This window comes from Uloborus diversus, chromosome 4 (assembly GCF_026930045.1).
Source record: "Uloborus diversus isolate 005 chromosome 4, Udiv.v.3.1, whole genome shotgun sequence".
In the NCBI taxonomy this organism is placed as follows: domain Eukaryota; kingdom Metazoa; phylum Arthropoda; class Arachnida; order Araneae; family Uloboridae; genus Uloborus; species Uloborus diversus.
Genome location: NC_072734.1, coordinates 111,911,834 through 111,931,211, shown reverse-complemented (window position 1 = coordinate 111,931,211; position 19,378 = coordinate 111,911,834). Strand labels below are relative to the sequence as shown.

The following is a 19,378-nucleotide window of genomic DNA, read 5'->3' as shown; positions in this document are numbered from 1 at the left end:
TTTTCGCAACCGTTAGTCCTAGATGTATACTTCCAATTGCAAAAATGTTTAAAATCAGATGCAGGGTAAAATATCAAAAGTTTGAAGTGAAAATAAAAATGAGTCAAAAAATACAAAATTTAACTTTTTATAAGGGCCCCCAAATACCCTAACGTACAGTTAGGAAAATAATCTCCATTGAAGAATGATTCCAACAAAAAAAGTTTGAAATTAGTACGACCAATATTCACCGAGATATTCAACGAAGCATTTTGTGACTTACACTACTTTTCACTCGCTTTCAATAATACCTTTTGGGGGAAAATATAGCGGTTAACAAGTGTTTAAAATTACATGTGTGCATTGAGTGTGATTTTTCAAAATATTTCGAGGTTTCATAGTGTGTTTTTGCGTATCACAACATAACATTTGCATTTTTTTTTGAACAGCAATGAAAAATATAAATACCTTGTTTTTCTTACTTTGACGACCTGTCATTTTTCTGAAAGAGCGATAAGTTCCAATCTCATCTTCTGTATGGTCCCTTAAAACTTTAAACTGGAATATCTCCTGGAGTTTTGGTCACACAAATGTTAAGTATTTTGTGTTAGTAATCGTTTTCAATGGAGATTATTTCTCTAAATATTAGTTAGGGGACCTAGGGCCCGTATAAAAAGTTAAATTTGGTATTTTTTAACTCATTTTTATTTTTCGCTTAAAACTTTCAATATCTTAACTCTGCATCTGATTTTGAACATTTTTGCAACTGGAAATATACATCTAGGATTAACGGTTGTGAAAATAAAGGTCTTGCAGGTTAAAACGGAACACCCTGTACGTCAAATTCTATTAATCTTCTTGCTACATCCTGCACTAAAAATGTAAAAACCATGGTTTACATGTTTCTGGAACATATGAGGCAGTGATAAGCAAAGGGATGTAAGTGGCGAAATTAAAAATTTGGAGATAACCAGTACAAATGTTAGGTGAACCTGTCCTCAGTCTTGGGACAAGAGATAGTTCTAATAGCCCTGGTAGGTGCTGGGGCAGCACCTACCAGGGATAGAGCATGATTTAGAAAAACTTTTCAATGAAAGCCCACCTAGGTCCACAACTTTAAACGGGTTTTACTCAAAACTTGAAAATGTCCACTTACTCCTCACCTTCTGCCTCCCTACCCTCTGCTTCTCACGGCATCATATTACAGATTTTTGTTACTCACATGTTTCATATCTTGCTATTTATATAACACTGAATGCAGTACATGAAAATTCTTTTATTATTAGTTGCTTTTACCTAACTTCTGCATACTGCTAATCAGTTTAGTAGGGGGAAAAAAAAACACTATCTCTATTCCTTTTTGTTTTCTGCCCCACTTGCAACTGAAGAAAAGTTTTTGCCATGAGAAATCTATAGTTTCTTTTTTATAATTAGATAAGTCTTTGAAAATCCTAAGCAAAATGGGCTTCAATTTTATTTCTTATCAAGTATATAAATTATGAAGTGTTCAAATGGGCAGTAAGTTACTCTCTTGTTACCAATGTTCTAAATCTGTACAACATTTCGTTTAAAGCATTTTTTACTATTGATAATTTTATATTTAATTCATTGTTGTATTTGTTGGTGGGTTGGACAGGTGATTAAAAATGAATTGTACTGAAAGCCAAAGTGAGCAAGTAAACAATGCATTGTCGTTTCTCTTCCCATGCTCTTTCTCTTTGTCAATTGCTGTCATTGATTTGTTGAATCAAAAACAATTTTTACTCTGTATTATCTGAATTTGCGAAAGAGTAAAAAATTTTTAAAAAGTTTTTTTGCCTATTTCTGTCCGGATATTTTTGTAGTTCCAACTACATCTTATAAGGCTTTAAAATGCAGAATTTTATATCTATTTTTCAAAATTTACTCCAGGGAGAACCCCCCGCACCCCCTACAATTGGGGATATTCTATACTTCACCAAAGGGGGAGTCCTGAGCCACTCTCTTGATATCATTCCCCCTCTTAAGGTCAATCCAAACAATACATCGGGGGAAAACACATTAAAACAAGATCAGCAAAGTAAACTATTGCTGTATGTATCAGAGGAAAAGAGATAAACATAGTAAAGGGAAAAAATTTTAAATATACCTCTTACACCACCGAGAGAAACGTTCAAAATACAACAGGGGCCCAGGCGTAGAAGTGATCGACTTGTCACATATAGGACATTTTCCACAAAAAATATAGGACAAATATAGGACACATTATGCGAATAATTTTGCTATGAAAAAATAAATACATTATATCATATATTATTTAGTTATTCTTATCATTGATTTGGTTTAAAAAAAAACCCTCTAACAATATTATAACTTACATCTGTTATGACTTTCCTGTAGTTGAAAGAATAATTTTTGAAAAAGCAAAGTGTACTTGATAGACTAAATAACGAAACAAAATTTGAGCAAAGATAATTTTATTATTTCTTCCTCACTCATGACCCAAGTACTTATTCCACTGTTCTTTGATTTTATATCTAAAATGAATCCTTTAGCACTTGTATTAAGAACAAACAGAGCTTGAGAAGGATCCTTCTGACGTTTTTCAGAGTTCTCTTTATACTTGAATGTTTCAGCATGCTGCCTCCATTGCGAAAATCCACTATTGCTTATGGGCACTGAACAGTTGCAAAAATGGCAAAAAGCGGTAAAATCATCTTTTCCTTTGGTGCACCATGCACCAAAATTTTGTACTATTAATGTCCTCCTGGTCCAACCACTCCACATGAAATTTTGTTAAGCCTAAGCGATGCGATTTCGCCATTATAATTCCACTTATTTCAACAAACTATGTTTTATCATCATAAGGAACTAACATTCCACGATCCAAAAATTCCACAAAAATAAAAGATTGCAAAAAGAATATTAGAACATTCCGATCAGAAAATGCACTGAACACAAAAATATACCAACGAAAACGAAAACTCATGATGGAAAGCAAAACAAACGGCTGTTGCCCCCCACCCCCAAACGCAAAATTCTAAAACCAACTTTAGACTTAGTTTCCGAAATTCCACCCACTATAGTGACGTCACATTGCTGTAGCCAATGAGCGAAGATGCGTGTTGCAGGATTTAGTCAGTTTCGTTTTTTAATTCGAAATTCGTTTGGGGACGTACTTTCAACTATATTTCAGCGAAAAATCCGATGTCAGAAAGTTTATTTACTGTTCTTTTTAAAAGATATATAGGGTAAAAAACGGGAATATAGGAAATATAGGACATTTTCGAAAAATATAGGAAATATAGGACGGTTTTGATGCTTTTTTTGAAAATATAGGAAATATAGGGTATATAGGACTACTTCGACCCCTGCAGGGGCCCCATACCTGAAATAGCTTAGGGTCCCGTTAACTCTAAATCCGGCCTTGACTACATCACATTCATGTATCGTTAGAGGTCCATCTCGCCTGCTAGTTCAAAAGGTCCCAGTAGTGACCTTTTGAAGGAAGGGGGGTGAAAACTGACCTTAGGGGACTTGATAGATATGGAAGCTGAACGTGGTCATGGTGGTTGGTTTGATCTAGGATCATTCTCGATGCTAATCTAGTGTCTTAAGACTATTTGGCTAAAATATATCCATTGCCTAGTGACCAAGATTGGCTTCTCTACAATTATATTCTCTGAGTATAATCCATAGAATTGCATTGTGTTTCTATACTCAGTTAATGAAATAAAAATAGGATTCGTAGCTGTTTAGTAAATAAATGAGAAGTTACATGAACAACTTCAAATACAGACAAGGTATTAAGGACAAGATTTGACAGGTATATTTACAGACAACGCTGTTACAACTTTATGAATTAGCATTGTTACAATTTCTTAGGGGAAATGTTTACAGTTTCTCCTAAGAAAAATACTAAACAATTGATTTAAACATCTACATTATCATAATTTACAATAAAAAATTAATTTATGAAAAAACAACAACAAAAACATTGATTAAAGTTTAATTAGCCGAATGATACTCTGAATTTTAGAGAATGATAAAATACGAGCATGAAGACAAACCTGTATCTAATGAGGTGAGACATTAAACATTGTAATTAAAAAAAAAAGAATACAGTGCAGTCTCCAAATTTACCGAATTGTTAGAAAATATTGTTGATAAAGAATATTTTTGGTAGGTCACAGTGACCTCTCATCAGGGTGCCTGACCTTCTGCTTGGTTCCACCAGCGATTTGAAACAATTAGGAGATTAAAACTGCAACAATGGTAGACCAGTGTGTGTACATTGGTACTTGTATTAGTAGTCAGTGTGGTATCGATGCATGGGTTTAGAGAAAGATTCTAAATGGGTTTAACAATGTAGGATGTACACCGTTTTTTTGTGATGCATTGATGCATTGCCCAGCCCTCCTACACACAAAAATGGCTGTGAAGGTGCTTTTGATATTTTTTTCATGTTAACAAAACAAAAGATCAATCTTACTTGCAGCAAAATTTTACCGCTATAGGCACAGATAGGATACATTGTTATACAGTTTAGTAATGATATAAATATTCCAGCAATTGCATCAGCACTGTGGTAGTCACTGAAAAGAGAAAATCAATTCCATTACTTTAAAATCAAGTAAATATTAGAACAAAAATTTTGCTTTAACTAAATAAAAAGTACCTTTTTTTTCATTTTTACAAAAGCAAGTTTTTATAATTAACATTGTTAAAAGAACAAAGTAAAAAAAAAATCCGACTTGAGCATGCCTCTCATAAAAATAAAGAGAGAGAGAGAGAGGCATTTCATAAATGGTTGTATTTCATTTTTCTTAATTTAAAAAAAAAGATCATTGCATGAGTTAACATAGATAATTAACATAGTTAAAAGAACAAAGTAAAAAAAAAATGTCAGACTTAAGTGTGCCACAAAACATCAAGCTTACTTGCAGCAAAATTTTACTGTAAAAACTGAATACTTTAATTAAATACAGACAGTTAAAAATTCTTCAATTAACTGCAGTTTAGTGTGCAATTATTAAAAAAAAACATGTCTAAACGGCAAGGAAAATAGATAACAATTTCACTAATTTTTAGAAAATATACTACTTTTCATAAAAATAAAATGAAATCAGCAGGTTTCAGTTTATTATCTAAAAGAAATTCAAAAGTTCTTACTATATATCAATAAAAAACACAGCTATTATCAAAGTTATTCCCGAAGCACAGCCTAAGAGAGAAAATGGGTTGATTCTTGGGCATGCTGAAACAGTAACTCCAGGAACAATCTGGCATAAGCTGGTCAAAAGACACAAGAAAAACATTCAGTGTTGTTTATGTTAGCTAAAAATGCACTATTTAAAAATTTTTGCCCAAAAACAATGTTTCATGCTCAGTGTTCGCGCTCAACTATCCGTAACCTGAGTCCCAGGGACCCATTAATGAAACAGATTTGGGTCCTTTGGTGGAAAAAATGAGTCCCTTAAATTTTAAACAGAAAATGTTACCATATAAATGAATAATATATAAAGGTTAATACTTGGGAAAAAAACTATTTACATAGTGATTTAAAAAAGTTATGAAATAAATTAAATTGGTTTTATTTTTTATGATTATCATTGTAAAATTATTTTCAAATAATACACTTGCAAGACTTAGTTATGTGAGAAACTATTTGGTCAGTTACAATGAGATAATCACACTCAAAATTTACTTTAAAAAAAATTAAAGTTGGATTTTACCATAAGATACTAATCAAGTGCCTCTGATTGATCAAGCAGAAAGCACTTCCTTTACCTTTATTTTCCTGGAATTTTTTCTAGATGAAAATACCAAAAAGCCCCCTCTCCCCTATCCAGCATGAACTATCATCAAGTATCATTGGGATTTACACAGAAATAGAAGAAAAAAATCGCAAGCGAATGAACCCAACGCAAAAATCGCGATCGCAAAAACCGATCCATTCTCTCACGAGTGCGAAAACTGCTCATTTGCAATCTTAAATCAGTACATTTGACTTAATTTTGACTCTTTCAAAATATCTGTTTTGTCTTCCGTGCTATTTTTAAAATCGCGCCATTTTGAAAATGGCGCGGTCGATTAATACCTGACTTTTGCAAGTCCAAATAAAAAAAAAACCCATCAGAAAGAGATGAATTACTAGAAAGAAGACAAGCTTAAAGTGCTTTTGTATAAAGTTTAAGTATTCATAGGCAATTTAAGAAGAAAAATGTGTGAAGTTCAGAACTTTGTGTTCAGCGTGATCGGGAAAATGTTCGCCATTTTTTTTTTCTCCTATCCTGTTATTGGGGATGCATGATTTTCAAAAATAATTCTGGTTACATGAGTGCAAAATAGGTATGCTTTTACTGTACAGTTGTCTTGTATTAATCCTGAAGATTACATTGAAACCACACTTTACTTTTAGTCTTGATTGCTGTTTTCAGGAAAGATAAAAGTTGAGGGAGAGCTAGTTCTTAGAATACAGTTTACAGTACAATGGACTATTTATGTACCTGCAATATTTTGTTCCCTGAGCTCAGCCCAGGAGGTCACTGTAAGTTCCAGTCTTATTACTAATAAAACTCCATTGACTGGTCAACAATCATAGGCGGATTTAGGACTGAGTTCCTGGGGGGGGGGGGCAGGATTTTTTTTTTGAGCAACATTTTTAATTGCCCCCCCCCTTCCCATGTTTTTGTCTGTTTTCTGTGATGCGTAAGGCCATTCTTAACTTTTTTATGTGTCGTTTTCATTACTGTGTGTAATCATGCTGTCCTTTTTAAATTGACCTTAAAAGAGAGGGGGCTGGTATTAAGAGAGTAACACAGTGCTCCCTTTTAAGTGGGATATAGAATATCTCCAGTTTGAGGGGGACCGGGGGTTACTCCCCCGGAGGAAATTATCTAAAATGGATATAAAATTCTGCATTTTGAAGTCTTATAAGGGTTAATTGGAAATAATAGGCAAATATTTTTTTTTTTTTTTTTAAAGTTTTACGCTTTAAAAGTGCTTTGTGATGCAAGTTAATACTTTAAAAGAAATGGTGCACAGATTTAGAGAATAGGTATCAAGAGAGTAACATACTACCCACTTGAACAATTCTTAATTTATACACTTGATAAGAAATAAAATTGAAGCACACTTTGCTTAGGAGTTTCAAAGACTTGTCTAATATTTTCAAGGTTTGGTTGGTTAGATTGGGGTTTTGGTTCAAGAGCCCTTGTAGGCTATACTGCGCCAATCTTTTCAGGGATTTTAGAACCTATCAATAATTTGCACTTTCCAGCCTCTGAAATTGAGTAGTAGATTATACACTTGTACAGTATTGTTCAAACTTTGTAAGAAATGGCTATTTTAAGTTTAAAAGAAAAAATAAACTTTAATTTCCTTTTCAAAAAAGAAAAAATCATGATTTTTTTTTGTTATAAGATTTTGGAAGATAAGTTGTTACTATATAAACTCTTCCCAAAACTGGGGAGCATTGTCCCCTTTGCCCCCCCCCCCCTATAAATTCACCCATGCTCTTCTAAACTGTTCAAAAACGAAAAAATAATGATTTTTTTTTAATTTTTGGAAGATGTGTTGCTACTACATAAAGTCCTCCCAAAACTGGGGGGGCATTGCCCCCCTCTGACCCCCCATAAATCCGCCCATGTCAACAATAGGGGTGTGTTTGAATAGCTGATAAAGAGATAGGGTCATTTTAATTCCTTTCTGCTGATTCTCTTGGTTATTGAAGCTTAAAAGCAATTACTAAATGGATCTTCAGCATTTTCCACAATTTTTTCTTTGTTTCTTATCTTTTGGGTTTTCCGGGTCCCCAGGACCCGAATTTTCGCGGAAGTTGCGTCCCCTTTCAGCGAATTTGCGTAAAAAACCCGCTATAGCGCGTAAACGCGAACCCTGATGCTGTTAAAAAATTTAACTGATGAAAGAATCTTATTCAATAACATCGTTTCAAATAAGTATTTTTCATAGTGACAAATAGAAAAACAAACATACATTTTTCTTTGTTGTTTCAATAATAATTAGTCAGCATTTTTATTCTGCTCTGTACTTACTCATATATTATTCTAGATTTTATTGATTCATTTAAGAAGGGTTATGCTAAAACAGTTTTTACAGTTTAATATTATTTGGAAATAAGCAAATAAAAGCTTGATAAGGCATAGATGCTAAAGATACATATGCTGAATCGATTTCAGTTTTGTACTTATTCATTTAGGGGGAGGTGGGGGACACTTAGTTGAAAATGCAGATATTTTAAAGTCATTACATAAAATATTTAAAAACCAAAAATAATTCAAGGCCAGGAGGCAGTAAAAGGATTGAATACAGAACTTTATAATTGAAAAACAAAAACATTTTCTGAGAAAAGTATTCCAAAGTAAAAAAATATAAACAAATACACTGAAGAATTACGATTTATGATTATTTTTAAAGAAATTATTTCGTTTTAAGAATAATTTATTTTGTTTATCTGATGATTAGTTAATGAGTAGCAGTTTGATCAAATATGATCATTAATAACAAATTAAATAAATAATAATAATAAAAAAAAAAAACAACTATCTTAACTTTCTAGATTTAACTCATTCCCTGACTTGTTCTGTCCCACTGAGCTTCAAAATTTTCAAAAAGACTGAAATCCGTCATGAGACAAAAAACTTTCAACCCTGTTCAAGGTTTTTGAAATATAAGTTATTGATTATTATGGAAGAAAAAGAGTGTCAGTTAGAGCAGTGATGCTCAACCTTTTCCTGCTTGCAGGTCGGACCTCATATTAAAACCCCTCACAAGCCAGAACACAAAAAAATGTTCAAAATATTTTATTATTTTGTTAAATAACATGAAAAAATATGGAAAACAAAAGAAAATTACAAACTAATACAGATTATCATTACCTGATACATATTTTTTTTAAAAGCATGCTTTTCAGAAAACAATCCCTGAATATTAGGCACTATATTACGTTGTAACTGTTTTTGATACCAGATTCAAATTGCTCTTCAATAAATTCAAGCAAAGGACACAACAGTAATGTGAAACAATAAACACAAAATTATTTGAGACAAATAAATACCTTTGTGCTGAAAAGAAAAGTAAGAAATAACAACATCAAAAAGCACAAATTGCAGATTATTGCAAATTGTGCTGTAATCTACAAATTGTGCTTTTTGAAGTTATTTTTTACTTTACAAAATAATTTGTTGGGACATTTTAACGAAATTGCAAACCAGCCACAAAGTGAAGCTTCGGCAGAAACCTCTGCTCGAAGTGAAATGAGAGAAATGGACTATTATCTTTCTTAAAATCGTTATTAGAAAGAACAAAATGGTCTTTAAATAAATATAAACATATAATGATAAATGTAGTGAGAATATATTCCCTAACCTATCCTAATCGGCCCGAAAGTACCTTTCAGAACTAGGCATTCACTATGAACACCAAATGTAGTGAACATGTTTTCTCAAAACCTGGAATTTTTTTTATGCAGGAAAAAAAAAGAGAGAAAAAGGCCTATCCACTGAAAATGCTCAACAATTTTTTCATCCTGCATCTCCTGCATCCTTGTACAGAAAAAACTTTGCTTTATGCTACATAACTGTTAACATTACATAGAATATTTTTGAAAATGCCATGTAACCAAAATTTTAATGATAATTTGTGTTATAAATTGTCATATTTAATAAGAAAAAAAAAGATTAGATAAAAAAACCATTAAATTTTTATACATATTTTACTGTGTGTGTGTGTGTGAGAGAGAGAGAGAGAGAGAAAACTAACCTTTGCCTAATGTATGATTTATGGTTGTATTTTATCTATACTGAAATTCTTGATAAATTAGAATGATTTTCAAAAGATAAAATAAATATCAACCTTCTTAATATATATCAGCAGAAAAAAAAATCTACCGAAAATATTGTCTATTTCTAATACAGCCATTTTTAGCTGTCATTTATGAGTTAATACCGACAATGTAGAATAGTATAACAAGATTTAAGCCTATTAAACATGATAAGCATACCTACTTAAAAATACATAAAACTTTCAGTGTGTGATAATGAAATCCATTTTTTTGTACAGTATTCGGCATAGGCTGAATAGTAAACTAGGTATTTGGTCTAAGCGGAATATTCATTGCATCACTGGGGGAGGCATACAAAGCTGCTTTGTAAAATGTTCGAAAATGAAATCTTAAAGACTCAGGTAATCTTTAGTACTGACATTAGGTCAGGACTGATTTAGGGGTCCTTTCTCTGGAAGTTTTTTAAGCAGAAGTCCTAAAAATGCATTTTGTGCCGTATAATATTAGGAGAAGGAGTCGGGGCAGATCTTTTTTATTTTATTATATTTACTTATTATTACTTTTATTTTGATACTGAAAATTCTAAAACGCAATTTTAGGGTATGTGTTGAACGCGTTGAGACATACGGAAGTAAAAGGGCACTCTGCCGTGGGAAGTTAAAGAGAGGTATCTGAAAATTTTTCTTTTTTTTTCATTTTTGTTATGTGTTGCACTTTTGCTTTATTGTATGAACTCGCTTTTTGATTTCCTTTGAAAATAAAGCACGAAAAAAGTGTCAAATTCAAACACTTCCCTATTGTTAGTTTACTGTTAGTGTTAGCATGCAAAAGATCCCTTGGGTATTCGTTTGGCTTAGAATTTCTTTGGCAAAATTAAATTCCTAGTGCAGTTTCCAAGTGCTTCCTACTGGTGGTAACTGGGCGCCAAAAACTTCTTGTGAAATGCACCCGCGCATTAATGGTGTCATATGAAAGACTGATGAATTGTCGAGGAGAGCACTAGGTCTGGTAAAGGCCAAGTGGCTTCTTACATTGGTAACATAAAACAAAACAAAGTGCCACACATATCAGCTTCGTGGGCCGGATGTAGCGTGCGGGCCATAGGTTGGGCACCACTGAGTTAGAAGAATACTATCCGGGTTTAGTATTGATGTACATCTAAATTTGACTTTCAGCATGATTTAATGCACATTATATAAGTTTAATTACATATTTCCATGAATAATTTGCAATGATTTATGAATGCATTTGAAAGTAAAACAAAGCAGTTACGTACCTCTGAGTAAATGAAGACATTCGATTCTGAAGCCAACTAGCATCTGATGCACAAACAACAAGATTAAGCCCTTTATTTTTCATACAATGAGTAATAAGCATATGACAGAAAAATGCCAAGAGTATTCCTGGAAAAAGTCGGCCACTAAAAAAAGATTTAAACCAAATTGTTAGCTGTCTTTGATTTTGAATAAACATGCATAAATTGAACTGAATGGAAAGCTCCTCTTTTACAGAAAACACTGGACGGCACCCCCCCCCCTAAAGGCTTACGATGCCATTTTTACTGATTTTTACGTAAAATGACCCCCTCAACCCAAATATGACTAGTTTTCTCCTCTCACCACCCAGTTTTTTGGAGACCAAATTTTTTGGTCCAATATTTTTTTTTCCAGCTTTATTCAATTCATTTTATTTCAATCAGGGAAATATATATATATATATATATATATATATATATATATATATATATATATATATATATATAGCCTTTATTTTGGTTTGGAGGGGAAGGGAGCATTTCTTTTCCACTAACATTCTTCTGAAGGGCTAGGTAGGTGAAAAGTTAAAAATCATGAACACTTGTAGCAAGAAGGGACACTTGGGAGAGTTTTCTCCCCTAAAATACTTAAAAAAATATCTGAAACTCCTTTTTTCTAGCGGTTTGTTTTTCAATCACTTTTTGGTGTAAAACCAGTGTATCCAACTCACTCCTATCAGCCCTGTGTCTAAAAAATTATTCAAATGAAAAAATAAAAAAACCTCGAAAATCTTCAGTCAAGAACCTTTTTGTATTGTTTATATTTATTCAAGTTACATTCAGACATAATTAAGAATAAAAAGTGAATTGAAGTATGCTTATAAAATTTTGTTAATGTTCATTTATATTTCTATTGCTTGTCATTAACTACATTAAGAAGCAGGGTTGGCAAGGTTTTGGACACTACGGTAAAGACTCTGATTTTTACCATCCTGTTCAAAACTGTCTGAAAGTGTCCAAAACTATATTTTTTAAGAAACTATATTTTGTGAGAAAATATCAAAAACAGAACAAGGTGTGTAAACATTATGTATTTTTTTTCGACTATTCAATGCGAACATTCAAGTGTAAATATATTGTAACTGATTTATACAGCTGATTTTAATCTAGTTACGTAGAAATTAAATTCTTCACTAAAAATTTCAATTTGTGTGATAGTATTGATAGATTTGTATGATATAAGATGATCCACAATTACGAAAAAAAAATTAAATTTCCAATGGGCCCCGGAAAATTTTCTTTCTCATTGTACTTGATAAGTACACCGTTACATGGGTCATTGTTCTTGCTTAAGTTCTTGACAATGAAAGTTTCAAAAAATTCTTTGTTTGTCATAAAATTCATTGTTTCTGAAAAACTTTTCTTTCTCATTGTACTTGATAAGTACACCATCACGTGGGTCACTTTTCTTGCTTAAATTCTAGACAACGAAAGTTTCAAAAAATTCTTTGTTTCTCATAAAATTCTCCAAAAATTTTCTTTCTCCTTGTACTTGATAAGTACACCATCACGTGCGTCACTTTTTCTTGCTTAAGTTTTTGACAATGAAAGTTTCAAAAAATTCTTTCTTTGTTTCTCATAAAATTCATTGTTTCTCAGTATTTTTTCTTTCTCATTGTACTTGATAAGCACACTGTCACGTGGATCACTTTCCTAGCTTAAGTTATTGACAATGAAAGTTTCAAAAAATTCTTTTTCATTATCAACTGAACATTTTCAGGGTTTGTAACAGGGTTAAAATTAGGGCAGAAAGGGAATATTTTCTAAATTTGAAGGGAGAATTTCACTAGTTTCCTAATCACATGAAAAACTTTATACTGCTAAAGCTATTTGTTTACATGTCCGAATTAGGATATTGAATCACAGGATGATTTTTAACAGAAAGTATCAAAAAGTGTTCAAAATGGGCCAAGTAAATAAAGGAAGGCATTTAATAAATACACTAACACAGAATAATGGAAGTAAGCATAGCATAGTTGTAAGGAGAAATCATTCTAAACAAAGCTATGTATTGAGCGTGGTTTCTCATGAATCAGTTCTAGGCCCTCTTCTGTTTATTATCTTTTATGAATGCTATTCATGAAAATATTTCTGGAATTATGAATTGTTCTGTTGATGATGTCAAAGTTATGCGGATTGTACAAAATGAAGAAGTAAAACAGCTTCAAGAGGATTAAAATCACACAGTGGAACCTTGAATTCATTTATTCCGCAGGGACTAGTGATAAAAAACGCACCAAGCAGGAAAACATATAACTGAGGAAGGGTTAAAAATTATTGCACATTTTTAAAGAGTTTACTTTCTGAATGGACTAGTGGAAGAAATCTAATCTTTAACTTTTTTTTTCTTTGTATACAATTTCATTTATAGTACGTTCTATACAAGCAACTTTTTGTAATTTTGCTTGTTAGTTTGCATTTGAAAATAAAATTAGATTTTTTGATTTGACAATTACAGAGAATAAGAAAGAATTAGAAAAATTCTGGAACGGCTTCAAACAGCAAACAAAGAAATTTAGATCACCCCCCCCCCCAAAAAAAAAGCTTGTCGGTTTTGTATTGAGAAAATGGTTTTGATCTGTTTTTAGAAAAACATTAAGCGTTGTCCATAAAAGAGTGATGAAAAAGCCGGAATACTTGGATATTAACAGAATAACAAGTTTCACTAACCAACAGAAAGTAACGTCGGAAGCAGGACAATGTATGAAACGGACATATGTGCAGTTAATGATGGGAAATGCCAAGTGCTACTTTGAGGTCATGAAAATGTGTACAAGTTGTTATTTACAGGGTTTGGTCATTAGTCAGGCAGAAAATGTTATTGATCTAGGTGTCTTAATAAATCAGGATTTCAAGTTTAGTCAACAATACAGCATTGCAAGTAACAAAGCTAACAGAATGCTTCGGTTTATCAATAGATCTATTTCAAACAAATCTAAAAAGGTTCTTCTGCCTTTATATAGGAGTTTAGTAAGACCTCATTTGGAGTATGCTGTTCAGTTTTGGTCTCTTTATGTCAGGAAAGATATTTCTGTACTGGAAAAGGTTCAAAGAGGGCTACTAGGATAGCGAGGGGACATTCAGATTTGGATTATACTTAAAAGGGTTAATATGTATAGTCAGGAACAAGAGGGGACAAGATTCAGTTTAAATTTATCAAAATGAAAGATGATAATGAGTTAAGTTTTTGCACAGAAAGCAGGACAAGGAGTCATTAACTTTAGGTTATTCAAATCTCAGGCAACTTGGAAATTAGGAAAAACTACTACTTTAGTAGGGAAGTAGGCACTTGGAACAGCTTACCGGAAAATGCTGTAATAACAAGGGGGGGGGGGAGATAGCTTATAGAGGACCATTGACCTTCGTTGAAGACTAATAAACTTACCAGGGGCAGCCTATCTGGGCCTAGAGTCAGTTGCTGGTAGTTGCGTTTGTATTTCTAATGAGTCACATTAGCAAAAAAGGCTTCAAAACGAAAACATACAAAGTAGAGTGCTGATCAAAAATAGCAAAAGTAATAGGAAAACTACAACAAACCTCTACAAATTGGAAACCACAGGAAATGCAAAATTCCAAATTGACTTCATTTTAAAAATCAAACAAAAAATTTAAGGACATAACTAACAATAAACTAAAAATTATTTTTTTGAAAAGGAACATATTAAAATAAAAACGCTTACGTATGGATTTGTGTTTGCTGTATCCACCTTGTTATGCTGAAAAATAATGATAAAATGTTATATATGGTACCTTGCAGTGTGATTTTAAAATATTTTATGATCAATTAAAAAATACCTTTTTTTGATGATAAAAATTGAACTAGTACATGAAAAGGTTGTAGATACAAACACAGCTAAAACTTCCACACGTTCAAACCTAAATATCGAATAAGATTAAAATGAAATTTGCAAACATATTTGCCAAATAAAATAGTACTTCACAAAAAGAAAAAAACATGAAATAGCTTTTCTGAAATTGAGCAGTAGGGTGGAACGAAAATGACCTTAAATTTTTTTTTAAATTTTTTTGGTTTGCCGTAGGAGGGAAAAGTTGTCATTTAAGTTTAAAAAGAAGCAGAAGAAATTTCATTGCTTTACTACAACATCTTTAGGTGCCGCAACGAGCTTAAAGTTTGATAATAACCAAAATTCCCATTTAACAATGAAATTCCTTTTATGCTTTCCTACTGTCTATAACGGCACATAATATGACAGTAAATACATTTTTAAGCATTGCATTAGGAAAGAAATACTAATTACAAAATACAGTTTTAAAAAAAAATCATAATCTTTACTAATAATAAAGCTGAAAACCTGTCTGGAGATCTAGATCTCTGTCTGGATCTCTGTGACACGTATAGCGCCTAAACCGTTCGTCCGATTTTCATGAAATTTGGCACAAAGTTAGTTGTAGCATGGGGGGGGGGGGGGGGTGCACCTTGAAGCGATTTTTCGAAAACTCGATTTTGTTCTTTTTCTATTCCAATTTTAATCACATTTACCCGAGCAAAATTATAAGATGGGCGAGTAAATTATCAAGTTTTCATAACGTTTAACCGTAATATGGGCAAGCCAATTGGCGAGAAATTCTTACATTATTTGTAAATATTCAAGCAAACCAAATGACCTTTTAATTTTTCTACAACGGGCAAAGCCATGCGGCTATCACTAGTATACTATAAAAGACATTAACAATTCAATTTTTACCATTTAATGTATTCTTAATGATTGTAAATAAATTGTTAAACCCAACAGGATTGTTAAACCTGTATGAAGTTTGTGTCTACTTCTTTGACACATTAAAGCGTTTTTATTTATTTATTTCAGGGTTCATACTCTACTTGGATGAAAAAATTCCATGACTTTTCCAAGACTATTTTATGACTTCATAAAATTTTTCATGACCTTATTACAAGAAGGGAATAGTACTATTTAATATCAAATTTGCCAATTTTCAGAAAAAAAGCATAAGCAAAACTCCTACGTGAGTGCCACTACCTCATCAAAGCACTTGTAATTACAAAATTATCAGTGTACACCTAAAAAACTATTCTTAATTGTCTTCATTTCATAAATTTAAAATCTCAAAGCAAAATAAAAATACAGTGAATGGAATATAATGATTTTTAAATATCTCTTAATTTTATTAACAGGCAGAATGATAATGAATGGGACAAAGGTTGAATGAGTTATTACTGAGTTTCAATAACATTTGTTCAAAAGTTGCCTTTTAATGTCAACTGCTCATTTAACCATGCACATAATCTGACAGTATTTTCGTTTTTTAAAGAAAAGACACATTCTTTAGTAAATTCATGTTTCTGAACCAGATATTTGTTTAAAAAAACTTTTGGTAGTGAATAAATTTTCTGATTCATAACTACTTGTTAACTTATTTGCACATTTTTAAATGCATATAAATTAATAAGTTCAGAAATTCCAGAACATTGTATTTGATTCTTGACATTGAACATAGCAGTGAGTAGCAGGGATTAGTTTTGCGAGCCGCATGTTGGGTACTACTGTTTCAGAGTGTACTAGAATTCCCCTATTTCTGTATCCCAATATATCTGACTAAAGATCTTCATTTTCTAAAATATTCAACAATTGAGATAAACTATGATAAGTTTAATAAAGTTTTTACAAGTGATGGAAAACTTGGATGCAATTGAAACGCATTTTTTGAGTGGGCGAAATCAAAAATGTGCAAGTTTGATTCTACAGAATATATAAGTACTGAAAATAATGGTAAATTAAAAATGAGTAATGGTCCAAGTGGTAAAATAACATTGTAAAAAAAGATGAGTGGATTGCTACAGAAGTGGATGCAATGAGATTTCAAAATTCAGACTTGTTTTTGGGATCGTTCAATTTTCCAGTTTTTAATAGCTTTTATGTGCAATGCTGTTAAATCACTCAAGATTTCTAATGATCTTTTAGCTACTGTTACGTTCTCTTTGGCCAGGACATTTTTCCATGACTTCAAATAAATTTCCATGACTTGGAAAAAAAATGTCAATTTTCCATGACTTTTCCAGGTCTGAAATTTGCTAATGGTTTTTCCATGACTTTCCAGGATTTCCATGACCCGTACGAACCCTGTTATTTATTTTTTTTGGTACCAAATAATTCTTTTTTCCAAATAACTCTTCAGTCAATTTTTCGTCTTCTGCGACTGAACCATACTTTTTAAGAGCCGCTTAGGGGTTACAAGTTTCACTTTGAGGGATTCACTAGACAAATGTTTTACCAAGGGGGGTTTGGTTATTTCATTTTCACCCCATGAGATCAAATCGATGTAATCTTTGGCAGCAAAAATTATTTGTTGAACTTTAAACTTCTTAACCCCGCCTCTACTTTGTGTTCTTGCATTCAACACACATCGTAATCGAAGTTCTCTTACATTTCACCGCTCTTTGCATAACATAGCCAAATGGATATTTTCTGTTGCATCAAAATACCCATTTCTTTATATAACCCGGTCTATAATGATCTTAAAATCATGAGAGATATCGTGAATGTAAGATACGTTCAAATAAATGTTTAGAGCCGTAAGTACGAGAAGGTTTTAACTTGATGTTAAACCACACAGGAGCATACGCATTGCCCACTTGATCCATACAAGAAATGGATCCTTTCTTGAAAATATATGAATGAATAATGATTACTATTAATATATTTCAGTATTATTATTTGTTTCAAACAATTTTAGTGAAATGCCACGCCCGTATAAAGGAAACTATACTTTACTACACTTTAACAATGTACTAAGTCAGAGTCTTGAGATCTTCATTCGGATTTTTAGTTGCCACGTACAATCGAAATATACGGTTTGCAAATGTAAATCATCTGGAGTGGGGAAGTTTTCCTAGGTATACCTTGAAGATAAATCTAGTGAGCAAGTTCCACTTGATATAGTGACACACATATCCAATACATATTTGTGATCGGTACTTATGTCCTGTATGTTCTCAAAAAGAAGGTTATTTTCAATAGGTAAGGAAGTAACCACAGGAAGATTAGAACAGGTTTCCAGCTGTTGACATATTTTGTCTTTAAATTCGTTTGATTATTTTGTTTTACCATCTAAGAATCCATTAGGCTTCTATTCCTGCTGTCTCAAAGAAGCTCTTGACCAAATGTAATCTATTCTGGAAACTAAAAAGTCATATATATTTCACTTACAGAAAGATCTTTTTCAGCTGCACTTTTTAGGCCGTGTCCAATAAAACAGTAGCACTTCATTACATCTTCGTAAGTAGGTAGTAAAACTTCATTGAAATCGCTAAAGATTCCAAAAATAGGACATTCTGATGTTTGTCTCGTCTGGACTTGTTTAGACTGAGCCATTGCAACTCACAACAATGAAGTATCTTACCAACTAATGAAATTACGTTATTCACTAACTCAACTCGACAAAGAAATTGACACCTGATCTGAGCTTAGCCCCACTCACACAAATCACTGCTGACCAGCCCCGTCCCATTTAAACATCCGCTGCTGCAATGACTCAAGCTCCCAGATGCAAGTTCATTCGGCAAAAAGTGCGTTTTTGCGAAACTTACTTCGCTCTTGCGGCACCTCAAGACACAATCCGAACAACAAAAAAAAGTTATTGTGCGACCTGTTGAGCATAAAAATTGCTTTTCGACAGCATTTGAAGCATAAAGATAAATTTGAAATTTCTTTCAAAAAAATTTAAAATGTAGCAAAAATTGCAATTTTGCAAAACTTCATGCTCTTTGCGGCACATCAAGACTTGCTTCAATATTTTTCATATTTTTTTTACATCTTGTTTGCATGAAAAGGCAACTTTTCCGCACTACGGCAAATTGAAAATCAAAAACTTTTTTTTTCGTTCCACCCTATTGAGCAGCAATCTCATAACATCTGTTGTTGGTTTCCTATATTGGTTATTTCCCCCCCTAACAATGGACAATTAATAGCAAGGTGAGCAAAAAAGATTTTTTTTTAAAAATAAATGCATGTTTTTTTTTTTTTTTTGAACTTCCACCTTTTCCTTCTTAAATAATAATTGGGGAAAAAAAATCTGAATTCTGCAAATGCCCAAATATGTACTACAGTTAGTTTATTCAAATTCTTGGTTTACATAACAGAGGTTAATGTTATGATATCTAGAATATAAGAGTACAAACTGGAAAGTTATTTTATTAAAATTTGTCATACTATTTTTGGCAGTCAAATTTTGTTAAACCACAACAAACTGTTGAAAACGGTTTTGCTGGGAAACAAAGTTTGAACTAGTGGGGTTCAAAATCTTAATGTAGCACAAATGCAGTT

The 19,378-nt window shown here is 32.3% G+C and overlaps 1 protein-coding gene across 5 annotated transcripts in view; it reads right to left on the bottom strand.

Annotated features, from left to right (window-relative positions):
* Positions 1-19,378, bottom strand: part of LOC129219966 (zinc transporter 6-like) — a 41,176-nt gene that overhangs the window by 11,469 nt on the left and 10,329 nt on the right. For all 5 annotated transcript variants that reach the window (XM_054854287.1, XM_054854284.1, XM_054854285.1 and 2 more), the window contains 5 exons: positions 14,874-14,954; positions 14,759-14,794; positions 11,040-11,183; positions 5,131-5,250; positions 4,451-4,553 (listed from right to left, as the gene is read on the bottom strand). In XM_054854287.1, the coding sequence (XP_054710262.1) occupies positions 4,451-4,553; positions 5,131-5,250; positions 11,040-11,183; positions 14,759-14,794; positions 14,874-14,954 (484 nt within the window). The remainder of the gene's footprint in view (positions 1-4,450; positions 4,554-5,130; positions 5,251-11,039; positions 11,184-14,758; positions 14,795-14,873; positions 14,955-19,378) is intronic.